This window comes from Amblyraja radiata, chromosome 3, assembly GCF_010909765.2.
Source record: "Amblyraja radiata isolate CabotCenter1 chromosome 3, sAmbRad1.1.pri, whole genome shotgun sequence".
NCBI lineage: Eukaryota > Metazoa > Chordata > Chondrichthyes > Rajiformes > Rajidae > Amblyraja > Amblyraja radiata.
In genome coordinates this window covers 105817335-105844268 of record NC_045958.1, presented here as the reverse complement: position 1 = coordinate 105844268, position 26934 = coordinate 105817335, and the positions used below count along the sequence as shown (strand labels likewise).

Genomic DNA, 26934 nt, shown 5'->3' with positions numbered 1-26934 from the left:
AGAAACTCTTTGAATCCACTTTTCTTTTGCCGAAAGGCTCACTAAAGTTTAGAGACTCATGCTTGCATATGGATTATTTATTTCCTTGGTTGAATGAAGCAGAAGCTTCCAGAATAAAGAAAAGGCAGCAGTGAGAAGCTGGCATGTGAGTTGTTTTTTTCACTTCTCCGTTGACACATCTGAACTTTGAGCCAAATCCTGTGACCGCTGAGAGAGGGCGGGAGGAGGGGGAGAGAGGGAGGAGGGAGAGAGAGAGAGAGAAAAAAGAGGGAGAGAGAGGAGCAGAGAGAGATAAACTGAGATATAAATAGCGGAGAACATCTGCGATTTCCATAGCAAGAGAAAGATCAGCATAGGAACAGGCGGTGAAGAAAGTTACTACACACGTAAGACTGTGACTATAATCTTGTTTATCATTCATTTATCGGGGAAACAACTTTTAAATTTTAGAAATTTTTGAATTGGGTGAATGGGAATAATCCAATGTCTGAATTTTCTCTGTGTTGTAATGTCTCATGTTTATCCCTCAACCCAACAGAATTTTAACAAATTGGACACACAGTCTAAATTTTGGAATAATTTGAATGGCTGAATCTAACTTTTAATGCATTCATGTTCAGGAGCCATGTAAAACAAATACTTTTTAAAGATACATTTCACCCACGGTGAGATTGTGGTGTTAAGATTATTTTTCGAGCAGAATTAAGAATTTCAGAATTAAAGTACGTTCTTTTGGGAAGGAGATGAGGAGGAATATCTTTAGTCAGAGGGTGGTGAATCTGCGGAATTCTTTGCCACAGACGGCTGTGGAGGCCAAGTCAGTGGATATTTTTAAGACAGAGATAGATAGATTCTTGATCAGTACGGGTGTCAGGGGTTATGGGGAGAAGGCAGGAGAATGGGATTAGGAGGAAGAGATAGATCAGCTATGATTGAATGGGCCGAATGACCTAATTCTACACCTATACCTTATGACCTTATGAGAAAGATTTAGCAGGAACCTGAGGGGCAACATTTTCACATTTATGAGACCTCCTGCGCGAGAAGGTAGTTGTGGCAGGTACTATAACATTTAAAAGATAATAATATTAAAAATACGTGGATAGGAAAGGTTTAAAGGAATATGGGCCAATCATGGTTAAATGGTCATAGTGCAGATAGGGCAAGTTCGTCGTGTGTATGCAACCAGCTGCCAGTGGAAGTAGTTGAGGCAGGGACTATCACACGTTTAAGAACTAGTTAGTCAGATACATGGATAGGACAGGTTTGGAGGGATATGGGCCAAACGCAGACAGGTGGGACAAGTATAACTGGGACGTTGGCCGGTGTGGGCAAGTTGGGATGAAAGGTCTGTTTCTGTGCTCTCTGTTAGGTGTATGACTTCATCTAACTATCTGTTGCTAGAATGGTTCTAGATTAAGGGGTGACTAGGTAGAGAGAACTAAGAAACTGGGATCATTAGCAAAGAGAAGAATTTGACAGAAGTGTTCATAGCCATCAGTGTTCAGAGTTAGGTGGAGTAATAACATAGAACTTTCCGAGGCTGATTAAAACCAAGGCCCAGATTTAAGACGCTTGGGGAAAGAACCAGAGGTCACAGACAGAGGGAGAAAGTTACTTTAGCTGATGAGTATTTACCACACACTGCCAAAAGGGATCTGGAGACGGATTCAATCACAGCCTTCAAAACAAATGTGGTAAAATAGCCGAGGGGGGAAATGTCAGAAAGATGCGGGGAAAGTGAAATGAGAGCCAGTGAGCTAAATAGGCTCATTCAATGCCGCTGTATAGAATCTGCAAATCCACAACACTCTATATTCTCCCTACACCTTGAAGCAGGCTGCGCTGCACATCGCAGTAGTTCGGGTGCCTCGAACAGATATTCACACTCAAAGATAGTCACAAGCAATCGTCACCACAAGAAGCTGTCACTTTAACTTCGGACTCTTGCTTAAAGGGCCTGTCCCACTGTACGAGGTAATTCAAGAATTCTCCCGAGTTCTCCCCTGATTCGAGCTCGTGTAATGTACGTAGCGGGTACGTAGGAGTTTGTGGATGTCCCGTAGCGGCTCATACGAGTAACGGTAGATACTCGCGGAATCCGGTAAACTCGTGACGTTTTTTCAACACTGTGAAAAATGTCCACGAGTAAAAAAATACTCGTGATGAAAAAAATGGTTACTTTTTACTCGTACGAGCCCCTACGTACCCTCAGGGGAGAACTCAGGAGAACTCTTGAATTACCTCGTACAGTGGGAACGGCCATTAATATTTATACTCCGAACTTTATAGTTTTGGACTGTTAACTCCACACTGAGCTGGATAAGGTGCAGAGAAGCTTTACGAGGATGATGGCAGGACTCAAGACCCTGAGCTATCTATAGGGATAGGTTGGGTTAAATAAAGGCTAGGACTTTATTTCTTGGAGCGCAGGAGGCTGAGGGGTGATCTTATAAAAAGGTATGAGTGCAATACACAGGGTGAGTGCATAGAGACTTTTACACAGTGTTGGGGAATCAAGAACTAGAGGAAAAAGCAACATGATGCAGGAACTCAGCAGGTCAGGCAGCCCCCTCTGGAGGGAATGAACAGGCAAGGTTTTGAGTGGAGACCCTTCATCAGACTGGCAAAGGGTTTCCGACCCACAACCTCGTATTTCCACTTCCCTCCACAGATGCTGTTTGACCTGCTGAATTCCTCCAGCACTTTGTGCTTTCTGCTCAAGATTCCAGCAAGTCCAATTCCTCATGTATCCAAACGGGATAATACTGGGAAGTTTCGGCAGGCAGGTAGCAACTGAGGAGAAACCGTTCAAAGATCTTTCTCCAGGGTTTTGACAGAAGAGAATCAGACTGAAACATGACACGCTTTATAGAGGTGTATAAGATCATGAGAGGAATAGATTGGGTAGATGCACAGAGTCTCTTACCCAGAGTAGGGGAATCGAGGACCAGAGGACTAGTAGGTGAAGGGGAACAATTTATTAGGAATCTGAGGGGTAACCTTTTCACACTGAGGGTGGTGGGTGTATGGAATGAGCTACCAGAGGAGGTAGTTGAGGCTGGGACTATCCCAACATTTAAGAAACAGTTAAGACAGTTACATGGATAGGACAGGTTTGGAGGGATATGGACCATACGCAGGCAGATGGGACTAGTGTAGGTGGGACATGTTGGGCGGTGTGGGCATGTTGGGCCGAAGGGCCTGTTTCCACACTGTATCAATGACTCTATGAGGTGGGACTAGTATAGCTGGGACATGTTGGGTGGTGTGGGCAAGTTGGGCTGAAGGGCCTGTTTCCACACTGTATCACTCTATGACTCTCTATGACTAACCACCAGCTGATCATCTGTGTAGCTAGTCAAACAGATATCAGGAATTGATGGCATTTTGTTGTGGATCTCAGTGTTAGCAGGCATGGCCAGTATATAATGGTCCATATGGAGAAATTGTCAAGATCCCTGGAATCCCCCTCCATTGATAATTATATTTTATTGTATACATAGAACAGGGCAGCACAGGAGCAGGCCCTTCGGCCCACATGTCTGTGCCAAACATGATGCCAAGTTAAACTAATCTCCTCTGCCTGCACGTGATCCATATCGCTCCATACCTGGGAGCACCAATGTGAAAGCCTCTTAAACTTCACTATTGTATCTGCCTCCACTGACACTTCTGGCAGTGTGTTCCAGGCACCCACCACCCTCTGTGTACAAACCTGCCCTTGCACATGTACTTTAGACTTTATCCTCTCATCTTAAAGCTATACCCTTTGGTCTTTGAAATGTTCACCCTGGGGGAAAAAGGTTCTGCCTATCCCATCCACGCTTTCATCATTTTTATCGACTTCTATCAGCTTTCCCCTCAACCTCTGACACTCCAGAGAAAACAATCCAAGTTGGTCCAACCTCTCCTTGTAAATTGCCATGACCTGACGAGCCTCCTCACAAATGTTGGTAACACTAAATATAATTTCCAAATAACCAGGAACTCTCTCAGAATCTATGGACGATGGACTTTGGGCTCTGTTTTGTTTTTAGGCTATCATTGGGTTTTTTTTAATTTGTTTTATTTATTATATTATCTATTTATAAAGCTGCTGTGCTGCTGCTGCTGCTGCAAGTATGAGTTTCATTAGGACATGCGCTGGTAACATTGCAAAGGAGATGTTTTAGGAAGGAACTGCAGATGCTGGTTTAAACCGAAGATAGACACAAAAAGCTGGAGTAACTCAGCAGGACGGGCAGCATCTCTGGAGAGAGGGAATGGGTGACGTTTCTGGTCGAGACCCTTCTTCAGACTGAGAGGCAGGGGAAAGGGAAATGAGAGATATAGACGGTGATATAGAGAGATATAGAACAAATGAATGAAAGATACACAAAAAAACGATGATAAAGGAGACATTGTTAGCCGAGGGCTAGGTGAAAATGAGTTAAAGCCCTGTCCTACGGTACGAGTTCATTCCAAGAGCTCTCCCGAGTAAAAAAAATGAAACTCGTGGTAAGCACGGAGAATGAACGTAGCGAGTACGTCGGAGCTCGGGGACGTCTCTTAGCGGCCCGTAACGCTAACGGCAGGTACTCGTGAAGACTCGCTAATGGCAGGTAAGCATGGGAAGACTCGTGAAGATTTTTTAACATGATGAAAAATGTCCACGAGAGCCCCAAGTACCGACGAGTGGCCATTACCGTAAATCTCCGAGTTCGAATCAGGGCAAACTCGGGAGAGCTCTTGGAATGAACTTGTACCGTGGGACAGGGCTATTACAGACTCAACAAGACGACTTGAAACAAGTGCATTGACTGGGGTGGGGGAGAGACGAAGAGAGAGTGAATGCAAAGGATACTTGTAGTTACAGAAAATCAATATTTGTACCACTGGGTCGTAAGCTGCCCAAGTAAAGTTTTTGTCTGGAGATACAGTATGATGCAATCAAAACAGTATCTCCCAGCACTGACCTGCAAGTCTGAGTCCAGAGATAGACACAAAATGCTGGAGTAACTCAGCGGGTCAGGCAGTATCTCTGGAGAGAAAGAATGGGTGACATTTCGGGTCGAGATTCTTCTTCAGACTGAATCCCCATCTCATTCCCAAAATAGTTGAATGTAGCAGAGGTGAACTTTATGTGAATCAAATGATGAAGTGGCGTTTGGTGCAAGAGTTATGTCGAAGACCAGATGGAGCTTTGCCCTTTGTTCTTCTGTTTCAGCCAAAGGCCTCTGTGCCGATGCAGAGGTGCCTGGGTGTTGCCCTGGCTCTCTGCCTGCTCCCTGTGGGCTGGGCAGAGAGTCAGGGGCAATGCGAGAAGCCGAAAGCATGGACCATCGGGGAGGAAAATCCCATGGAACAATCCTTGGGGAGAGTGACTGTGGTGGCATTACTGCAGGCTAGCTGACATTTCTGTCTGGTGCAAGCCACCAGGTAAGGAACTCCAGAAGCAACGCTGTAGATATTATTTGGGATATTATTTTCCCTGCCTGTAGAAACGGTTTAATTGCATAAGCAGCACAACATTGATTAACCATATTTAATAATTAATAAGCAATAACTAGTGTGGCACAGTGGCTCAGCCGTGGAGTTGCTGCCTCACAGCAGCAGAGACCTGGGTTCGAACCTGACTATACGGTGCTGTCTGTACGGAGTTTGCACGCTCTCCCTTTGACCGCCTGGGTTTTCTCCGGGAGCTCTGGTTATGTCCCATACTCCAAAGACATACGGGTTTGCAGGTTAATTGGCTTCTGTAAATTGTCCCTAGTGTGCAGGACATAACTAGTGTATGCGTGTGGGTTTTCTCCGGGTGCTCCGGTTTCCTCCCACAATCCAAAGACGAACAGGTTTGTAGGATATTTGGCTTCTGTGCATTTCCAATTGTCCCGAGTGTGTGTAGGATAATGCTTGTATACGGGAGTGATTGCTGGTCAGCATGAACTCGATGGGCCGAAGGGCCTATTGCCACGCTGTCTCTCTAAAGTTGAAATCATTAATATCTTACCATTTTTCAACCGTTGCTCGCTATGTTCATGAAATAAAATCATTTAACATTTCTCTTGATGGTATCTATCTCAATGTTCCAATGGCATAAGAGAGGCATTCTCGTTCAAGGTAACGGCATGCCTTCAGTTCAGTTCCCTTTCCAGAGCTCCATTCGTGCTTGTTAGAACTTTGTCCTTTTTGTAGCCATGTGGGGAAGCAGCATGGAGGGTGAGGGTGGCCTGGCATGGAAAACCTTCAGGCAATGCAACCAATACAAACTGGCAAACTTCCACCAACACTGGAGATTGGTTCAATGGATCGATGGTCCTTTATTGCCACGTATACCGAGGTACAGTGCAATGTGATTTAGCATACAGTCCTACCAAAAGGCAACAAGATACAAAACTACATATAGATTAAATATTAACAGCCACCACAGCGGCGTGTGCGAATCATAGAAAATAGGTGCAGGAGGAGGCCATTCGGCCCTTCGAGCCAGCACCGCCATTCATTGTGATCATGGCTGATCGTCCAAATCAATAACTGGTGCCTGCCTTCTCCCCATATCCCTTGATTCCACTAGCCCCTAGAGCTCTATCTAACTCTCTCTTAAATCCATCCAATGATTTGGCCTCCACTGCCCTCTGTGGCAGGGAATTCCACAAATTGATCAGCCATGATCACATTGAATGGCGGTGCTGGCTTGAAGGGCTAAATGGCCTCCTCCTGCACCCATTGTCTATTGACTATTGTCTATAAATTCACAGGGCACACAGCATTCCCCAGGGCACACAGCATAAGCGGAGACCCACAGCCATCAGTTCAATGTCCGGGCCACACAGGCGCTCCTTCACCGTGCTGTGACCAGAGTTGTACCGACCGCTGTCGCTCTCTCTGCAGTCCCTGTCCGCCTGAACAGTCAGAAAGCCGTCTCCACTCGCACCAGACTGCGGGATGTTCTCATGGAGCCGCGGTCCCTCCCACGCCGGGTCCTTCTTTGATCCTCCCCCCGGCAGCGACGTCCTCACTCCACAAGGTCCCTCATCGACTGCCGCACCAAATTCTCCACTATCGCCACCGGGTCCCCACTTGACGCCTCCGTGGTGCCGACCCTGCACGCTGGGCAGTCAGCTCAGGGAACCACGCCACAGGATCCATCGAGTCCATATCCTGCAGTGCCTGCAGGATGTTCCATGCTGGCCACTGCCCGATGGACCCGCAGTCAAAGGTGTTGGGCTGGAAAAACTGTTCCACAAATGACTGGCAATATCCAGCTATATTTCACTACCTGAATACCACCACTAGAGGACCTCTGTCCCACACAGCAGAAATGTTGCTCCTCGTGACTGCATGCCACACACCTGAGCAAACTAGAATCTGTCTGCATACCACCTGTTTCATCCAGTATTTCCCATTTTAGATTATGTAAGATTTGTTACTGCTTCCTTACAAAGTAAGTAAATCAGGCATTTTTCTCCCAACCATCTAAATTAATCACACAGACCATAGAACAGTGCAGCATTAGAACTGACCCTTTTGCTCTCAATGTCCGTGCCGAACATGATGCCAATTCTTTACGCTGTGTTTTTAAGAAACACTACTGGGGCTTTTAACAGATAATTGAGACCTCTATAGCATTAGCCTCTCACGCTAGTTCATAGCTTCTTCTGTGGTTCTCAAAGGTAACCATAAAGTGCCAAAATATGAACGATAGCAAAAATAAAAACTTTCCTCCGATTTGACGACCTCGAAAAGATCATCCACACATTTATCTCCTCCCGTCTTGGTTACTGCAACACCCTTTACACTGGCATTAGCCAATCATCCCTGTCCCGCCTGCAACTGGTCCAAAACGCCGCAGCGAGACTCCTGACGGGCACCCGAAAAAGGGACCACATCACCCCGATTCTGGCCTCTCTCCACTGGCTCCAAGTGTGGTTCCGAATCAATTTCAAGCTCCTTCTTTTGTTTACAAAGCCCTTAACAGGCTTGCCCCCACCTACATCAAAAATCCCACCATTCTACCTCCAGGTCCCTCAGATCGGCAGACTTGGGGTTACTGACCATCCCGCGGTCTAGGCATAAGCTCAGGGGTGACCGCGCTTTTGCGGTTGCTGCGCCTAGACTATGGAACAACATCCCTCTTCTCATCAGAACTGCCCCCTCCATCGACTCCTTTACGTCTAGACTTAAAACTTATTTCTACTCACAAGCCTTTCTTGAGGTTCCCTGTATGTATGTATTTATGTATGTATTGTTGATCCATGTACCACTGTATGTAGCACGTTAGTACCTGCACTGATGTAAAGCACTTTGGTCAATGAGACTTGTTTTTAAATGTGCTATAGAAATAAAATTGACTTGACTTGCAATGCTTTTTTCTATTCCTCTAGTCTCTTCCCCGCTGTTATCAGGTTCTTGAACAGACCTTTCAAATGCTTGGGATGAATTCCCGATCTTCCATTCTACCTCTGCACTTTTTCTGTCGCTGTTTATTTTCTCTTTGCACTAACTAATGTTCTCACGTACGGTATGGCTTGCCTGGAAAGCAAGACAAAGCTTTTCACAGCATCTCGGTACACGTGACGTTTAAAGAACCAGAACAGTTCTTTAAATGAGTGAGATTGCAGGCAGCACAAGACTGGGAGCTCCACTAAACTAGTGTTCTCTTCAAGAAAAAAATACCATTGTTAACGTCCTTAATCCTTCGTTTAACGAACCATTATTGGTATTAATGTATTATTATCACATGTACAGAGATACAGTGAAAAACTTTATTTGTGTGCTGTTGTCAAATCATATTATACAATGAACCCATACATAAATACAACAGGTAGTACAATGAGAAAAATACCAGAATGCAAAATATAGTGATACAGCTCACTTACAATGGTTTTCATCTGTCTAATATGTTTTGCTTAGTGCAACCAGACTCATCAATCTACTATGTGCAGGAAGGAACTACAAATGCTGGTTTAAACCATAGACACAAAAAGCTGGAGTAACTCAGCGGGTCAGACAACATCTCTGGAGAGAAGGAATACAGTAGGTACGGTTTCGACCCAAAATGTCACCTATTCCTTTTCTCCAGAGATGACAATAGACAATAGGTGCAGGAGTAGGGCAATCGGCCCCTCGAGCCAGCACCGCCATTCAATGTGATCATGGCTGATCATCCACAATCAATACCCCATTCCTGCCTTCTCCCCATATCCCTTGGCTCTGCTATCTTTAAGAGCTCTGTCTAACTCTCTGTTGAAAGCATCCAGAGAACCTGCCTCCACCGCCCTCTGGAGCAGAGAATTCCACAGACTCACAACTCTCCGTGTGAAAAAGTTTATCCTCGTCTCCGTTCTAAATGGCTTACCCTTTATTCTTAAACTGTCGCCCCTGGTTCTGGACTCCCCCAACATCGGGAACATGTTTCCTGCCTCTAGCGTGTCCAAACCCTTAATAATTTTATATGTTTGAATAAGATGCTGTCTGAGCCACTGAGTTACTCCAGCATTTGGCATCTGTCCTCATCGTTCTACATACCTTGTGATACCAGGTACATTTGTTTTTCAATTGGTTCATAATTTCAGTTTGAAGCGCCTAAAGCACAGCCTGGATCGCCGTGGGTTCGTGAACATCTCCTACCTGGTGGTAAATCACCAAGCCAATGACTCGCGTAAAAATTACCAACAGCTGAAGGAGAAGGTGGAAGGACAGCTGCCCGTGTATCAACAAGGCACTGATCAGCCGGACGTTTGGAATCTACTCCGCGGCGAGAAGGATGACTTCCTCATCTACGACAGGTCAGTAACTCCATCGTGTGGCTGTCTGCCGGCTTTTGACTGCCTTTCCTGCTGTAAATCATCGGCTATGATCAACAAATACCTCCGATACTCTCTCCCTCGCTGCTGCATCGGTATTGTGAAAAGAGCTTTGCTTTTCATCAAGCCCTAATCATTCCCCCTCTGAGGGATTTATTATTTTTTACCCCCTTCTTGCTAGACTATAGTTGACCATGAAATAAATGTGACTATAGGCGGGCCTTTGACTCCAGTAGAGGATGAGGGAGAGGAATTTCTAAGTGTGTGTAGGTTATCCTCATTGTTGTACAACACAACGGGTCCGGGCTGCACGTTCCAGATTTCAAAACCACTCTGAGTAAAAAGCTTCCCAACGCAAATTGGAGGAACAGTACCTCATATTTTGCTTGGGCACCTTACTACTTAGCAGTATAAATAGATAGATAGATAGATAGATAGATAGATATAGATAGATATAATTTATTGCCACACAACCAGGGTCAGTGGAGATTTGGGTTGTCAGCAGCAGTACAATAATAAAGAACACACAATAAAACTGTAACACAAACATACACCACAGCATTCATCACTGTGGTGGAAGGCACAAAAATTTGGCCAGTCCTCCTCCATTTCCCCCCCCGTGTACAGGACCAGAGTCCAGTCAGTCCAGGATCGGCTCTTCCTCACCGGAGACCGCGGCTTTAGATTGTTGTAGGCCACAGTCCGGCGGTCGAGATTTAAAGTCCCCGCCGCAGCCAGAAGCACCGTAGACTGCAGGGCCGGCGGTCGAAGCTCCCCTCCAGGGGTGTTGGTAAGTCCATGCCGGCCCCGCGGAGGAGTTGGCCGCGGGCCGGCAGTGATGACTTCTTCTTCCCCCGGGTCCCCAACGTGAGATCCCGGGCTGTAGACGCCGCACCAGCTGGAGCTCTGCAGACCGCGGCTTCAGGCTGCGACTTCAGGCTGCCGGCTGCCCCGGGCCAGCGAAACGGAGCGCTCCCCTCCAGCTAGCCCCAGCGAGGGTTCACCCGCTCCACGTCGAGAGTCCACGCTGCGCCCGCCGCTGAAGCCCCGGGCGCGTCTCCAGGAAAGGCCGCGTCGATCCTTGATGTTAGGCCACGGGGGAGGCGACCTGGAAAAAGTTGCCTCTCCATGGAGGAGGCGACCGAAGCGGTTTCCCCCTCACCCCCCCACACCACCCCCCACACAAATCACACGAAGAAACACAAAATACATACTTTAAAACATACTAAAAAAAATTAAAAAAGCTGGAAAAACTGACGCGCTGCTGACATGGCTGCACACAGAGGAGCGCCCCCTACAAAATATTGACTTCTCTAACTTCAAGTAATCCATGCTTTCCCTCTCCCTCCATCTCTCCCCCATCCTAGTTCTCCAACCAGTCTGACTGTCCTCCTGATTACATTTTATCTTGGTATGCTTCATTGTCACCTTCCTACAGCTAACAATGATCTATTCTACATTTTCCTTTTTCCTTCCTCCCCTTTGATCTCGTTTTCACACCTTATCCGTCCCCATCGCTGTGTCTCCCTGTCCCCTGACTCTCGGTCTGAAGAAGGGTCTTGACCCAAAACGTCACTCATTCCTTCTCTCCAGAGATGCTGCCTGTCCCGCTGAGTTACTCCAGCATTTTGTGTCTATTTCTCATTCTAAAACGTCATCTTCTCACCTTAAACCCTTGTCCTTATATCCTACGTTAATGGGCCTACTATGCTGCAGAAAGTAAGAATTTCATTGTTCTGATGCTGGTAGATATGACAATTAGATACCTTTGACGAGTTTGAAACCACCTATCCTATGAAAAGGATTCTGACTCTGTACCCAATCTGGACCTCTCCTAATCTTATAGATGTCTGTTATGTCATCTTTCAGCCTTCATTCTGGAAAATCTAATCTAACCTATATCCAACTCCTCTCCATAGCTAAAATCCTCTAATCCAGGTAGTATTCTGGTGAATCTCCTCTGCACCCTCTCCAATACATTCACATCCTTCCTGAAGGCGACCATGAACTGCACACACTACTCAAACTGCAGCATAAACGTCCCAGCTCTTAAATTATATCACCTAACCTATGAAAGAAAACAATATCTTAGAAACAAAATGCTGGAGAAACTTAGCTGGGCAGGCAGCATTTCCGGAGTGAAGGAATGGGTGATACCTCGAGTCGAGACCCGAAACTTCACACGAATGATCCCAGGAGTGAGTAGGTTAATAACCTATGATGAGCGTTTATCGGCACTGGGCCTGTATTCACTGGAGTTTAGAAGAAAGAGGGGGGGGGGCGATCTCATTGAAACATACAGATTAGTGAAAGGCTTGGATAGAGTGGATGTGGAGAGGATGTTTCCACTAATGGGAGAGACTAGGACTAGCCTCAGAATTAAAGGACGTTCTTTTTGGAAGGAGATGTGGAGAAATTTATTTCGTCAGAGGGTGGTGAATCTGTGGATTTTCTTTGCCTCAGAAGGCTGTGGATCCAGGTCAGTGAATATTTTTAAGGCAGAGATAGATAGATTCAAGATTAGTACGGGTGTCAGAGGTTACGGGGGGAGGCAGAAGAATGGGATTAGGAGCAAGAGATAGATCAGCCATGATTAGAAACATAGAAACATAGAAATTAGGTGCAGGAGTAGGCCATTCGGCCCTTCGAGCCTGCACCGCCATTCAATATGATCATGGCTGATCATCCAATGATCAATATGCTGGTAGATATGATCAATATGATCATCCATTGAATGATGAAATAGACTTGATGGGCCAAATGGCTTAATTCGACTCCTATCACTTATGACATGACATGAAATGTCACCCATTCCGTTTCTCCAGAGATACTGCCAGTCCCGCTGAGTTACTCTAGCCTTTTGTGTCTATCTTCGGCGTAAACCAGCACCTGCAGTTCCTTCCTACACATGCAATACGTCTTCTTCACCACCTTATCTGGCAGTGTTGCTGCTTTCAGGGAACTATGGACTTGGACCCTAAGGTCCCTGTGCTCATTAACGTTTCTTACCACTCTACCATGTAATGTATATATCCTATTCCATATGAATACATCACCTCTTCTCCACCCTGTCCAACCCTTCCACATCCTTCCTGCAATGGGGCAACCTCAACTGCAAACTATACTCCAAATGCAGCCTGCCCAAAATTATATAAAGCTATATTGTGACTGCCTGACTCTTGCACTCAATGCCCCAACGATGATGAAGGCAAGCACAACATACTCCTTCAGGTTTGATCCAGACCTTGGATACTGTTTGTACAGGTTCTCGGTTTTACAAGGTTAATTCCCGGGATGGCGGGACTGTCATATGCTGAGAGAATGGAGCAGCTGGGCTTGTACACTCTAGAGTTTAGAAGGATGAGAGGGATTCTCATTGAAACATACAAGATTGTTAAGGGTTTGGACACGCTAGAGGCAGGAAACATGTTCCCGATGTTGGGTGAGTCCAGAACCAGGGGCCACAGTTTAAGAATAAGGAGTAAGCCATTTAGAACGGAGACGGGGAAACACTTATTCTCACAGAGAGTGGCGAGTCGGAGGGCGGTGGAGGCAGGTTCTCTGGATGCTTTCAAGAGAGAGCTAGATAGGGCTCTTAAAAATAGCAGAGTCAGGAGATATGGGGAGAAGGCAGGAACGGGGTACTGATTGGGGATGATCAGCCATTAGCGGTGCTAGCTCGAAGGGACTCCTGCACCTATTGTTTATTGAAATGTGAAGTTTTGCCAGATGCTCCGGTTTTCTCCCCTATCCCCCAAAACTCTGTGAATTGCCCTTTATGTAGGTGAGTGGTAAAATAATTAAAATGGGAGGTACAGGGCATGTGAGAGACTGCAGTCACAGAGCCACGGGGAAGCAGAGGGGTGAAGGGACTGTCCTCTGTCTCCATCAATGGTGTGGATGTGCAGTTTACCAGGGATTACAAACACCTTGGAGTTTACCTGGACAGTAAACTGGACTGGCTGAGGCCCTGTACAAGAAGGGACAGAGCCGGCTGGAGTTTTTGAGAAGGCTTCACTCCTTCAACATCTGCAGTAAGATGCTGCAGATGTTCTACCAATCGGTGGTAGCCAGCGCCATCTTCTTCGCTGCCGTGTGCCGGGGCAGCAGGGCGAAGGTTGCGGACACCAACAGGATCAACAAACTCGTCAGGAAGGCTGGAGGCGGAGTTGGAGTTGGATTCACGGGAGGTGGTCTTGGAGGGGAGGATGCTCCTCAAACTGCGGAGCATCCTGGACAATACAGCTCACCCACCCATGACACACTAGTCAACCTGAGGGGCACCTTCAGCAACAGACTGGTTCCACCGAGATGCAGCACAGAACGCCACAGGAGATCCTTCTTCCCTGTGGCTATCAAACTTTACAACTCCTCCCCCTTCTGTCGTGGGGTAGACTGATACTGACTCCCCCCCCCCCCCTCAATCTTTACACATCCCCCAAGACCTTCCACTCATCATGTTAATTTCATGTTTCATGTATTTTTATGACTGTTTATAATAATAATAGATTTTATTTATGGGCGCCTTTCAAGAGTCTCAAGGACACCTTACAAAAATTGAGCATGTAGAGGAAAAACATGTAAGGGGAATGAAATAAATAGTAGAGACATGACTAGTACACAAAGTAAAGACAGAATTCAATACAAAACACAGTATGAGGCAATTAATGCACAGATGAAAAGGGACGGGGACGAGGGGCTAAGGATAGGCAGAGGTGAAGAGATGGGTCTTGAGGCGGGACTGGAAGATGGTGAGGGACACGGAATTGCGGATCAGTTGGGGGAGGGAGTTCCAGAGCCTGGGAGCTGCCCTGGAGAAGGCTCTGTCCCCAAAACTGCGGAGGTTGGACTTGTGGATGGAGAGAGGAGACGGGCTGATGTGGATCTGAGGGACCGTGAGGGTTGGTAGGGGGAGAGGAGGTCAGTGAGATATGGGGGGGCCAGATGGTGGAGGGCTTTGTAAGTGAGGACCAGGATTTTGTAGGTGATCCGGTGGGAGATGGGAAGCCAGTGAAGTTTTTTGAGGACTGGAGTGATGTGATGCCAGGATTTGGTGTGGGTGATGAGTCGGGCGGCTGCGTTCTGGACCAGTTGGAGTCGGTTGATGTAGGTGGAGCTGATGCCAAGGAGAAGTGAGTTGCAATAGTCCAGTCGGGAGGAGATGAAGGCATGGATGAGTCTTTCAGCAGCAGGCGGTGTGAGAGAGGGTCTGAGTTTGGCAATGTTGCGGAGATGAAAGAAGGAGGTTTTAATGACATGGCGGATGTGAGGTTCAAGGGAGAGGGTGGAATCAAAGATCACGCCAAGGTTGCGGGCCTGGGGAGATGGGGAGACAGTGGTGCCGTCGATGGTGAGAGTGGGGTTATTGATTTTGCTGAGTGTGGCTTTGGAGCCTATGAGGAGGAATTCTGTTGGCAGATCAGTTTCCCTCCTGGGATAAATAAAGTTCTATCGTATCGTATCGTAAGATTGCTCGATTGCGAGCCAGCATGGATGTGGAGTCCCTGTGGTTTATAAGTAATGCCTGCAACTTCCCCTCTTTGACGTGCAAAGATAACAAGTTGTTTCTCCATCAGGTGTGGCCAGCAGACCTTTCACTTGGAACTGCCATTCACCATCCTCAGCCAAGCGTATGTGGAGGAAGCGATCGTGCAAACCTATTGTCACACAATGTGCACCAACTGTTCTCTGGTGGTAAGGATCAAGCAGTGAATTTACTCCGTATTAATGTTGGTGACACAGAGCCTGACACAGAATGTGGGAGGTGGTGCAGTGGGTGGAGTAAGGGCCCAGGAGCACGGACTGACCACACTGGAGCTGCTGGGATGCCAGCATGTGGTCACATACAGACTGATAGTAACAGAAAGTGTAATCTCTATTACACTTTACATGGCCCTCAGTTTAGTTTAGAGATGAATAGAATGAATAATTAATTCAAAAATGTATTGCCACTGGTGGCTATATCCTGAAAATTATTATTTTGAACAATATTACATTATTGATTGTATCTTTATTTGAGGTTAATGTGCCCGTAAGCTGCTGTAAGTAAGGATTTCATTGTGCTGGTCTTAGTGCATTTGATAATGAAACTTCCTTGCTCTTTAGCTACAATGATATTGTTTTCCTTCAGAAGGTAGTGAGTCTTTAGAACACTCTTGGTATTGGTATTTTGTATTGTTTTATTCTTGACATATATATCGAGATGCAGTGTAAAGCTTTGTTTGCATGCTATCCCAGTCAATATATATGAGTACAATCAGGCCACAAGTACAACAGGTAATGCAAACCTCCCTTCCATTGACTCCATCTACACCTCATGCTGCCTCGGCAAGGCCAGCAGTATAATCAAGGACCAGTCTCACCCTGGCAACTCCCTCTTCTCCCTTGTCCCATCGGGCAAAGGGTACAGAAGTGTGAAAACACACACCTCCAGCTTTAGGGACAGTTTCTTCCCAGCTGTTATCAGGCAACTGAACCATCCTACCATAACCAGAGAGCAGTGCTGAACTACTATCTACCTCATTGGTGACCCTCAGACCATCTTTAGTCGGACTTTACTGGTTTTACCTTGCGCTAAACTTTATTTTTCATTTATCATGTATCTGTACACTGTGAATGGATCGACTGTAATCATTCATTGTCTTTGGACTGACCGGTTAGCACGCAACAAAAGCTTTTCACTGTACCTCGGTATATGTGACAATAAACTAAACTCAACTGGAAAGATACCAAAGTGCAGAGCATAACATTACAGCTACAGAGAAAATGCAGATGAAAAAAATGCAGCGTCCACGATGAGGTTGGTTGGAAGATCGGGACTATACCTTAGCTTATGGGAGGACCATTCAGTAGTCTGATAACAGCGAGGAAGATGCTGTTCCTGAAACTCTTCTGTGAATAGAGTCTTTGAATATTATTAAAGCAGAGTTAGAGAGGCTCTTGATAAGTAAGTCAGTAAATGAGAAGTTGACATATTTCTGTCGGCAAAAGGTTACTGTGGGTACATGGGAATGAGTCGAAGGTACAATAAGATCAATCTTACTAAATGGTGAATTAGACTTGAGAGACTGTGTGCTCAACTCCTGACCTGTATTTCTATATTTGTAATATTTGCAATTTAGTAAGAAAGTTCCTAAAGCACTAACAAAAAGGAAGAAAACTTCAGTATGGGAATTTTCAGTGAAGATTAAGCAGGCTGAGCCATTATTTCTGGGAGATATCCAGAAATATACCAACTTCTCATTCCGCTAAGCTGTCCATGTTCAAATCCCTCCCTATTTCTAAACTCGTCTGGGCCTTTCAATCCAGCAAGGATCAGTGTGAATAACGATGATGGGTGGGGGTTGATGCAAGGTAAGATACGAGCAACAGTTTGAGGTAGGTTCATGAAGAGTGAAAGATGGGAGATTAGTCCATATGACAAGTCAGCAGTGACAATGGCAGGGATGGGGATGGAGTGGATGAGTGGTCAGAAGCCGACTGGATTCAGATAGAATGTGTAGGAAGGAACTGCAGATGCTGGTTTAAACCTAGGATAGGCACAAAACGCTGGAGTAACTCAAGCGGGACAGGCAGCATCTTTGGAGAGAAGGAATAGATGACATTTTGGGTTGAGATCAAGTCTGAAGAAGGGTCTCGATCTGAAACGTCTTCCATTCCTTCTCTCCAGAGTTACTCCAGAATTTTGTGTCTATCTTTGGATTCAGAGAGTCTAGTTTATGTCTCAGTAAAGCCTTTAATGTACCATATAAGTTCTAGGAGATGAATTAGGTCATTTGGCCCTCAAGTCTACTCCGCCATTCAATCACGGCTAATCTATCTTTCCCTCTCGACCCCATTCTTGTCTTCTCCCCATAACCCCTGATATCTGTAATATTCAAGAACCTGTCAAGCTCTGCCTTAAAAATATCCATTGATTTGGCCTCCACAGTCGTCTGTGGCAATGAATTCTACAGATTCACCACCCTCGGACTAAAGAAATTCCTCCTCATCTCCTTCCTAAAGGTACGTCCTTTTATTCTGAGGCTATGCCCTCTGGTCCTAGACTCTCCCATCATTGAAAAAATCCTCTCCACATCCACTCTATCTAGGCCTTTCCCTATTCAGGTTACAATGAAGTCTCCCCTCATCCTTCTAAAATGTATGCGCTTATGTGTGTGTTGGAGATTGACTATGAAGTGAAGTCGCATATCATTGGGTGATGTGTGATTCTCCATGAGTGTGCCCGAGTTTAAAAAAAAGAGGAACCCTCCCTCACTCTGCTCCATCACCACTTATTTCCCTCTCCTTGCACTATCTCCTGCTGAATGGAGACACTCGCAGAGGAAGTAGTCCGAGATCGAGAGTGGTGGGTGTATGGAACAAGCTGCCAGGTGAGGTGGTTGAAGCTGGAACTATCCCAACGTTTAAGAAACAGTTAGACAGTTACATGGTTCGGGCAGGTTTGGAGGGATATGGACCAAGAGCAGGCAAATGGGACGAGTATAGCTGGGACATGTTGGCCGGTGTGGGCAAGTTGGGCCAAAGGGCCTGTCTCCACACTGTATCAGTCTATGACTCCTGTAAGTTAGCCTCTGTTTGTCCTTAAAGAGAGGTTATTCAAACTTCATGCTGGAACTATAGTCACGCTTTACTGATATATTGAGTGCATTCGTCAGAATTTCATCTCTGTTAATGCATTTAAAGCAAATGGGAACATTTTAATGGACGGGAGTGTTGTCTGGTGTGAGTGCGTCATGGTTTTATTTGGAAAACATGATTTGTTTAATTGCTGTCCTCATAATATATGCACAGATTCTAAATTAAAGTGTGTCGAACTGTAAACTGTTCTCAGAGAATTTGAAATCTCCTGTGTTCACTCCTGCAGGAAGTACCTTTGGAATGCCTCGCCAGAAATGCAACACAACCAAAGGTGGTAGGGGGCCATCGCGGGAAACACAATCCACATCGGGGCCACGGCCACGATTCCCATAAACCAACCTTAAGACAGCGTCTGCCACAAAACAGGACCCAGATCGAGGACCAAGAAGGCAGGCACCAGCATCCGCACCACCACCACCACCAGCAACATCCGCACCTGGACCGCGCCGCAAAGAGGGAAGAGGAAGACCACTCGGCGGTAATCGAGCAAGGTCCATGAAGGAACGCACTGAAGTGCAAGAGAAAATTCAGCTGAACGCCCAACGGCATGTCAGAAGTAGCGGGAATCAGATGATGCTGATACTGCCGCCAACTGCACGGTCAGAACGCTTCCAACAGCGAAGTGTCTTGACAGTGCAGGAGACGGTCGCCATCCTGACAGTGACAGGGACAGCTGGACGGGCAGAGCCTGTCCGAATCCTGACAGTGACGATGGCCGTCTCCTCTCTGATCAATGCCAACTCGGGTAGGGCAGAGCCAATGACAACCCGGCAGAAACTGAGAATGACAAAGCAGGCAGCAGTAAACATTCTGGCTGGAATGTAAACTGTCGTCTGCTGTCGTAAAGCTTTGAAATCAGCTTTATGGTTTGCTCTAAGTCCTGTGTTCCACCATGAGGGCTAATCTGCTGCCAAACAGTACCACCCGCCCGATCAGTATAACGTTCAGGTTAGTCCTTGTCAGTCTTGCTTTATTCCCCCCAGTCCTTGTGGTTGTTTCTATGAGGCCAGCAGCAAAAACTACTCTGTAGTGGCTGCTGGCTGATGTAAGACAAGCACAAAGGGAGGATGAGTAATAAAGAGAAGCTAATCCACGTTATCTGCAACTATTTAGCACAACATCGACCAATTTGCAGTTTGGATCCATCAAATTTTACCCTGCGATAATTCTGATGAAGAACACTTGTCTCTTGGTCAGAAATGCTGCAAATTGAACTAAGCAGGAACATTTCTTAACAATTAGCAAATAACAGCTGGTGTTGCTGGAATTAAGTACAACCAGTGCAAACTGTGATTGGGGCCATTAACACTTGAGCTGAATCCCATCTCACAGCTGCTTCACCCTCGATCAAATAAATCCTTAAGCACGATCCTCAGCGTCCAGCTAACAGACCAGGTTTAATGGTTTAGTCAAAAACAAAAGACTTGATTCTGAAGAAAGGCTATTTGTAGTTTGTTGTAAAGCAGGCGCCATATTTCATGATAGTCGCTAGGGAAATGATAACCCTAGTTTACCTGAAACCCCTGTATGGCAATTGCAGGCAGATTACATTTCCTGGAAGGTGCATGAACCATTGAAAGTGCAAGAACATGTCAATAAAAGTCTGTGTCTGGAAACCAAAGCTGTGTGTTTGCGAGCATATCTACCTGTGGTTAGGTCACATTTAATACTGGTTAATCGACAATTGAAAGATTAGTCTTTTCAATCTCCACACTACACCCCAAGTATATATACAGAACCGATGAATTTAACATAGACCGTTTTTCAACTATCACTTTGTACTTTGTGGCATTATAGGTTTGATGTGACTGCATTAAATGGGAAGGATTATCTTGCCTTTAGAGAGTCTTAAGCCCCTGTCCCACTTAGGAAACCTGAACGGGAACCTCTGGAGACTTTGTGTCCCGCCCAAGGTTTCCGTGCAGTTCCCGGAGGTTGCAGGTGCTTGCCGGAGGTTGCAAGTAGTGGAAGCAGGTAGGGAGACTGACAAAAACCTCTGGGAACCACCGGGAACCGCATGGAAACCTTGGGTGGTGCGCAAAGTCTCCAGAGATTTCCGTTCAGGTTTCCTAAATGGGACAGGGGCATTAGAGTAAAACAGCATGGCAAGAGGCCATTCGGCCTGCCTTGGGTTATACAGCCTGGGAAAGAGATCCTTCAGCCCATTGAGCCAGAACACACAACGCCAATTTAATTTTTCCACATTTACAATCAACATTCACCCCATTCCACCACTACCACAGCACCAACAAATGGCAATTGACCATGACCATTTAATCTACCAGCACCCAATGGAAGTTTGCACGGTTTATGTGGTCACAGGGAGAACATGCGAACTCCACACCAAGAGCACCAAGGTCAAAATTAAATCCTGATCATTGAATCGTAGTGAGACAGAGGCTCCCTCATTGTGGTGCCGTTGGAATTAATTAGTATTCCATTAATTAGTGCTTCCATTTTCTATGTCGGGATCCTAGAATCTCGACTGAATTTCTTTCAACTTCACCTGCAACTTAAAGCATGTGGTCAGATTATTTAAAAAACTATTGGTCTATAGTGCTGCTCACTCCTTCTACCCAACTGTACCACTGCCTATGCTAACCTTCATTGAATTATCTGTATGATCTTGCAGTCCTCAATGAGATAGACACAAAATGCAGGAGTAACTCAGCGGCTCAGGCAGCATCACTGGATAGATAGAATGGGTGACGTTTCGGGTCGAGACCCTTCTTCAGACTGAGAGTTAATCTGAAGAAGAGTCTCGACCTGAAATGTCACCCATTCCTTCAATTCAGAAGCTGTCTGTCCCTCTGAGTTACTCCAGCATTTTGTGTCTATCTTTGGTGTAAACCAGCATCTGCAGTTCTTTCCTTCGCATTTTGTCCTCAATGGGAAATGACGCTGCCTACAATACTGCTGCTCGTCTGCTCCACAATCTAAACCATTACAAGCACTTAATAATAACTGTAACATTTATTTAAACTCATTTGAACAATGAATGAAAGACGCATCCTTATACATGGAAACACTTGGGACAAATTCATTTATGGCGCCTGGAATTAAACACTTGCAGGAGTGACATCCACCGGCGTTCTCTACCTCCATGTCAGTCCCCGTCAGTGAGACTGAATGAGCAAGAAGGCGAGTGCAACCAGCAGCTAGCTGATCCTCTCACACACCTTCAACATTCAGAACCAAAACTGAATTTCCCTGCCACAGCAAAGCTCTTTGTAAGACCAAGAGCAGCTGAGTGGCAGGAGCTGAACAACCGTCTCAACCCATGCCTCAGGTCGTGGGTGGCTGTGCCAGTAAACCGACACTAAAACTTCCTGCGTTTCAGCTGCAGGCTGTGACTGTAGTCTTGCTGCTGTTCCAGCTCGCGAATGATCCGCCGAAGACCTGCAATCTCTCGGTTTTTCTCCTCCTGCAGATGCTGCAACTTCTGTGAGAGGGAGAGAGAGAGAGAGAGAGAGAGAGAGAGTAACAAACCGACAGGCTGGTCAATCTGACAGTGGGACTGGCGGGCGCCAGAGAGCCTGAGTTAACGTCATCCAGCACACATTTGTTACATAAACTTTGGTTGGACCAACTATGTTGAGATTATTGATGATGCACAGTTTGATGAAGGTAGTGTAGTTGATGTACACAGAGACTTGCAAAAGACATTTGACAATGTACAGCATCATAGACTTTTAAAGGAAGAAGCATGTAGTTTAATGGGATGCTGATAACCTGAGGATAAAGTGGGAACAATTGGAACTTTGCTTAGCTTATTTTCTTCTGAACATTTCCCATAATCTTCGGATTAATTCCCGGGATGGCGGGACTGTCATGTGCTGAGAGAATGGAGCGGCTGGGCTTGTAAACTCTGGAGTTTAGAAGGATGAGAGGATATCTTATTGAAACATATAAGATTGTTGAGGGATTGGACACACTAGAGGCAGGAAACATGTTCCATATGTTGTGGGAGTCTAGAACCAGGGGCCACAGTTAAAGAATAAGGGGTAAGCCATTTAGAACGGAGACGAGGAAACACTTTTTCTCACAGAGAGTTGTGAGTCTGTGGAATTCTCTGCCTCAGATGGAGGCTGGTTCTCTGGATACTTTCAAGAGAGAGCTAGACAGAGCTCTTAATGATAGCGGAGTCAGGGGATAAGGGGAGAAGGCAGGAACGGGGTACTGATTGGGGATGATCAGCCATGATCACATTAAATGGCAATGCTGGCTCGAAGGGCGGAATGGCCTACTCCAGCACCTATTGTCTATTGAGTAAGAAGCATGCAGTACGACCTCCCAAGGATAACATTTCTGGAGATATACAAGCAAGTAGAGTCAGCTAAGTTATAGCACATAAACAGCCCTTCAGCCCACCATGCATATGCCAACAACCCAACCATCAGCTACCCATTCGCACTCATCCAATTTACCAGCACTTGAATCCTAGACTCTCAGCCCTTGCGATTCAAGTGCCTGTGCAGATACGTTTGAAATATTGTGATACTACTCGTCTCCACCGCCTTTTCAGGCCGATTGCAACCATGCTCCGAGTGAGAAAACTTCCCATAAACCCCCTCTAACATTCTTACACCTGAAACCTATGCCCACTGGTCTAGGCTGTCTCCATTACAGAGAAATGTTTCTCACTGTCTCCCTTATCATAGATTTCTCTATCTCTCTCTGACTCCCCTTCAACCTCCTCAACTGTCAGGAAAACAACCCCAGCCTCTCCAATCTCTCCTCATTTCTGTAACGTTCCATCTCAGGAAACGTCCGGGTGAATCTTCTCCGCACCATCCCCAGTGCAAACACACCCTTCATGGCTCGATCGTTGGAGGTATTTCAAGGGGAAGTAAACGTTTTAAAAGTCGGGGAATTCGAGGCAATGAGAATCTGGCACTGTGCAAGGTTTGAGACCGGGGGTAGATCAGCAATGACCATATTGAGTGGTGGGGCAGTTTAGTTTGGAGGCCTACTCTTCCATCTTTACCTGTGTGCTCACCTGTTCTCTACTGGGGACACTGGGATTCCAACAGCGGCCTAATAAATGTTTTCTGAAGTTGTACCATGACCTGGTGTATAAAATTATGAGAGGAATAGATCGGATAGGTGCACACAGTCTCTTGCCCAGAGTAGGTGAATCGAGGACCAGAGGACATAGGTTTAAGATGACGGGGAAAAGATTTAATAGTAATCCGAGGGGTATCTTTTTCACACCAAGGGTGGAGGGTGTATGGAACAAGCTGCCAGAGGTGATATTTGAGGCAGGGACTATCCCAATGTTTAAGTAACAGTTAGACAGGTACATGGATAGGATAGTTTTGGAGGGATATGGGCCAAACACGGGCAGGTGGGGCTAGTGTAGCTGTGACATGTTGGACGGTGTGGGCAAGTTGGCCGAAGGGCCTGTTTCCATGCTGTATCACTCTGATCTATAACTTTATGACCTACATACTCTTATATCCTGTGCACAACTTATTGAAGGTCATCACTCTCTGGCAGAAGAATGTTCTGCTGATCACAGTTGTGATGATTGATCTCTCGCTGTCTCTCTGGAATTCCCGGTCATCGAAACTAGAGATGTCAGAGGTTATGGGGAGAAGGCAGGAGAATGGAGTGAGGAGGGCAAGATAGATCAGCCATGATTGAATGGCGGAGTAGCCTTGATGGGCCGAATGGCCTAATTCTGCTCCGATCACTTATGATCATCCCTCATGTACCTGATTCGTCCAGTGCTGCTAGAATTTTGCAGGTTTCACCGATTCCTCTCATTTTCCTAAACCCCGCTGAATGCAAGTCGAATTGACCCAATCTCTCTTCGTTTATTCGTGATGCCATCATAAGGCCTCCCCTCCACTGACAACACGCACTCCATGGCAAGAACATCCTTTCTCGGAAAAGGAGACCAAAACTGGAGTAGTCCTAACAATTACAGAAGGATATTCCTTCTCCTGTGCAATGTGCTCACTAATATACCTTCTTAATTGCCTGCATTTACATTAGCAACTGGTGCACCAAGAGCACCCTTGCCTCATGGCATCTCCTCTATTACAATTCTATCACTGTTCAGGTAATATTCCTCCCCGTTGGATTGCAACCTTGTCGTGATCGGGGAGCAGTGGGACAGCCCCTTTAAAATTAATGTTCAATAAATTTAAAATACTTCATAATTTTAAGGTGAGAAGGAAAAGATTTAATAGAAACCTGAGGTGCAATTTTTTCAACACAGTGGGTATACGGGACAAGCTGCAGAGGAAGTAGTTGAGGCAGGTACTACGTATAACAACATTTAAAAGACACATGGATAGGAAAGATTTAGAGGGATATGGGCCTAACACCGGCAAATGGGATTAGATTAGATGGGGCATCTTGTTTGGCATGAATGAGTTGGGCTGAAGGGCCTGTTTCTGCGCTGTATGACTATCATTCTATTCCGAAGCTAATTGCCAAAAGAATAAGATAACAAATTAGGAAAGGTATACAGTGTTCGGGACAGGGTTAGGATTTTAGAAAGAGGATCCAGCAAAGCTGAACATGTTTGATAGACCCCAAGTTCAACTACCAAGAATCTTATATATTCCGACAACCATAATTAAACAACAAAAGCAGGAATAAAATCCCTGGTAGAACAAGTGTAATGAAGGGTCCGAAGGGCAGAAAAATGTTGTGTATTCAGGCAAGATCTCAAAATATGACGTCTAAGAATTTGGCATGTCAGACCGGGTGCTACATAAATCAACACTTGGTTGGCTAACAGTATAAACATTGAATTCTCTCATTTCAAGTAATTCCTCTTATCTCTCCTCTCCTTCCCCAGACCCACTGCCCACCCTAGTGTGTACATATTTCTCCCATCATCTCCCACCACCTTGGTCATCCTGCTCCCTTTTCCGAAGGCGTTAAAACACTGTGGCATTAATGAGGATCATGATTAGGTGAAGCCCCAATCTGATCCACAAGATAGCCATAATTTGCAAACATGCAGATGTTGTAAGTGTTCCCCCCAACATGGTGTGCACCCATTTCTCCCACCATCTCCCACCACCCCAGACACCCTACTCCTTTCCCCTTCCCCATGCACTCATCTTCCATGCCCGAGTCCCATATTTGTTTTGTTGCCCTTCCCCCCCATGTCACTCCCTCCGGCATTACATTCCACTCCTTTTCTTTCCTTATCCGACACCCATTTGTCTCCTTTTCATTCAAGCCTTTGTTACTTAATCCAGCACCTGCCAAACACCCACTTGTATTGACCTATGTCTTGCCAGGCATTAATCCTCCCTCCCACTCTCTCTTCCAGCTTTCTCCCCCATAATCCAGTCAGGGTCCCGACCTGAAACATTGTCTGTCCATTCCCTCTACAGATGCTGCCTGATCCGCTGAGTTACTCCAGCACTTTGTTTTTTGTTCAGGATTCCAGCATCTGTACTTCCTTGTCTCCGGTGCCACATAACTCAGTACATGGTTGTTCCACGGACAGGACTAAATTGATCGCTCACATGGAAAGCCTTGCTGGCAACGTCTGTGGACATCCATTAGGGATAAGAGCAAAGCCTGCCGGAAAGTTGCTGAGCACTCTGCAAGCCGGCACCCAACTATCCTCGGAGAGGTGATGGGTGCCTCCAGCTCACTGGCCAAAGAATCACCCACGTTGCAACGTAATTAAATGAATCTCACATTTGACTGGTAGTGGGCCAGATCAGCAGCAAGCACAGAGTCACGGCTGCCTTGCCTTAACAACGTAACTGATGCACTTTAGTTCCAAGGGGTTGTTAGTGACTCTGTGGGTAGTCTCTGGGCCTGGGTTTGCCTTCCCCTTCCCTCTGGTGGCGTTTGCATCTTCTATTTGTGACTAGTTTCCTCCCACATCTCAAACATGCTGATTGTTGAGATTCGTTTAGAGATACAGCGCGGAAACAGGCCCTTTGACCCACTGAGTCCGTGCTGATGAGTTCGTCCGCACCTACACACACTAGGGACAATTTGACATTAATACCAAGCCAATTAACCGACAAGCCTGTACGTCTTTGGAGTGTGGGAGGAAACCGAAGTTCTCGAAGAAAACCCACGCAGGTCACGGGGGGAACGTACAAACTCTGTACAGACAAGCACCCGTAGTCGGGATTGAACCCGGGTTCCTGGCGCTGTAAGGCAGCAACTCTACCGCTGTGCTACCGTGCCGCCTATTGTGCGGTTAATTGGTAACTTGAAATTATTATAGTGTACAGGTGAGTAAATAATTACTCAAGAGTCAGCATTTACTCAGGAGGTTGAATAGTCTCCTTCTGTGATATAAAAGAATATGAAAATACAAAACCACACAGGGAATATTCTTATTTGGGAACTCACCCTCTTGAAGATGTTGTGAGGCAGGACAGACAAATCGTGATGTGGTGATTTCATTGAGGTGCTCTGGATCTTCACAAGCTTGCTGTTAAACTGTGTGAAAAGTATTCCACACTTTATTCATTATGAAGCAGTACACAGGTAATTCTGCTGCCAAGCGTAT

General features: G+C 46.0%; 2 protein-coding genes across 5 annotated transcripts in view; one reads left to right on the top strand and one right to left on the bottom strand.

Moving 5' to 3' along the window:
* The first annotated feature begins 258 nt into the window (after positions 1-258).
* On the top strand, positions 259-20049 carry LOC116971381 (selenoprotein P). Of its 2 annotated transcripts, XM_033018516.1 has the most exons (5): positions 259-386; positions 5210-5421; positions 9558-9770; positions 15365-15482; positions 18655-20049. In XM_033018516.1, the coding sequence occupies exons 2-5, from the start codon at positions 5228-5230 to the stop codon at positions 18925-18927; spliced, it is 798 nt and encodes a 265-aa protein (XP_032874407.1). In that variant the 5' UTR covers positions 259-386; positions 5210-5227; the 3' UTR covers positions 18928-20049. The 2 variants fall into 2 exon arrangements, with proteins under 2 accessions (XP_032874407.1, XP_032874408.1); XM_033018517.1 differs by lacking the exon at positions 259-386 and having other exon boundaries at positions 5195-5421.
* Positions 20050-21382: 1333 nt separating this feature from the next.
* The window catches only part of ccdc152 (coiled-coil domain containing 152), a 74820-nt gene continuing 69268 nt past the window's right edge, over positions 21383-26934 (bottom strand). For all 3 annotated transcript variants that reach the window (XM_033018513.1, XM_033018514.1, XM_033018515.1), the window contains 2 exons: positions 26775-26864; positions 21383-21870 (listed from right to left, as the gene is read on the bottom strand). In XM_033018513.1, coding sequence (XP_032874404.1) covers positions 21748-21870; positions 26775-26864 — 213 coding nt within the window. In that variant the 3' untranslated portion in view covers positions 21383-21747. The remainder of the gene's footprint in view (positions 21871-26774; positions 26865-26934) is intronic.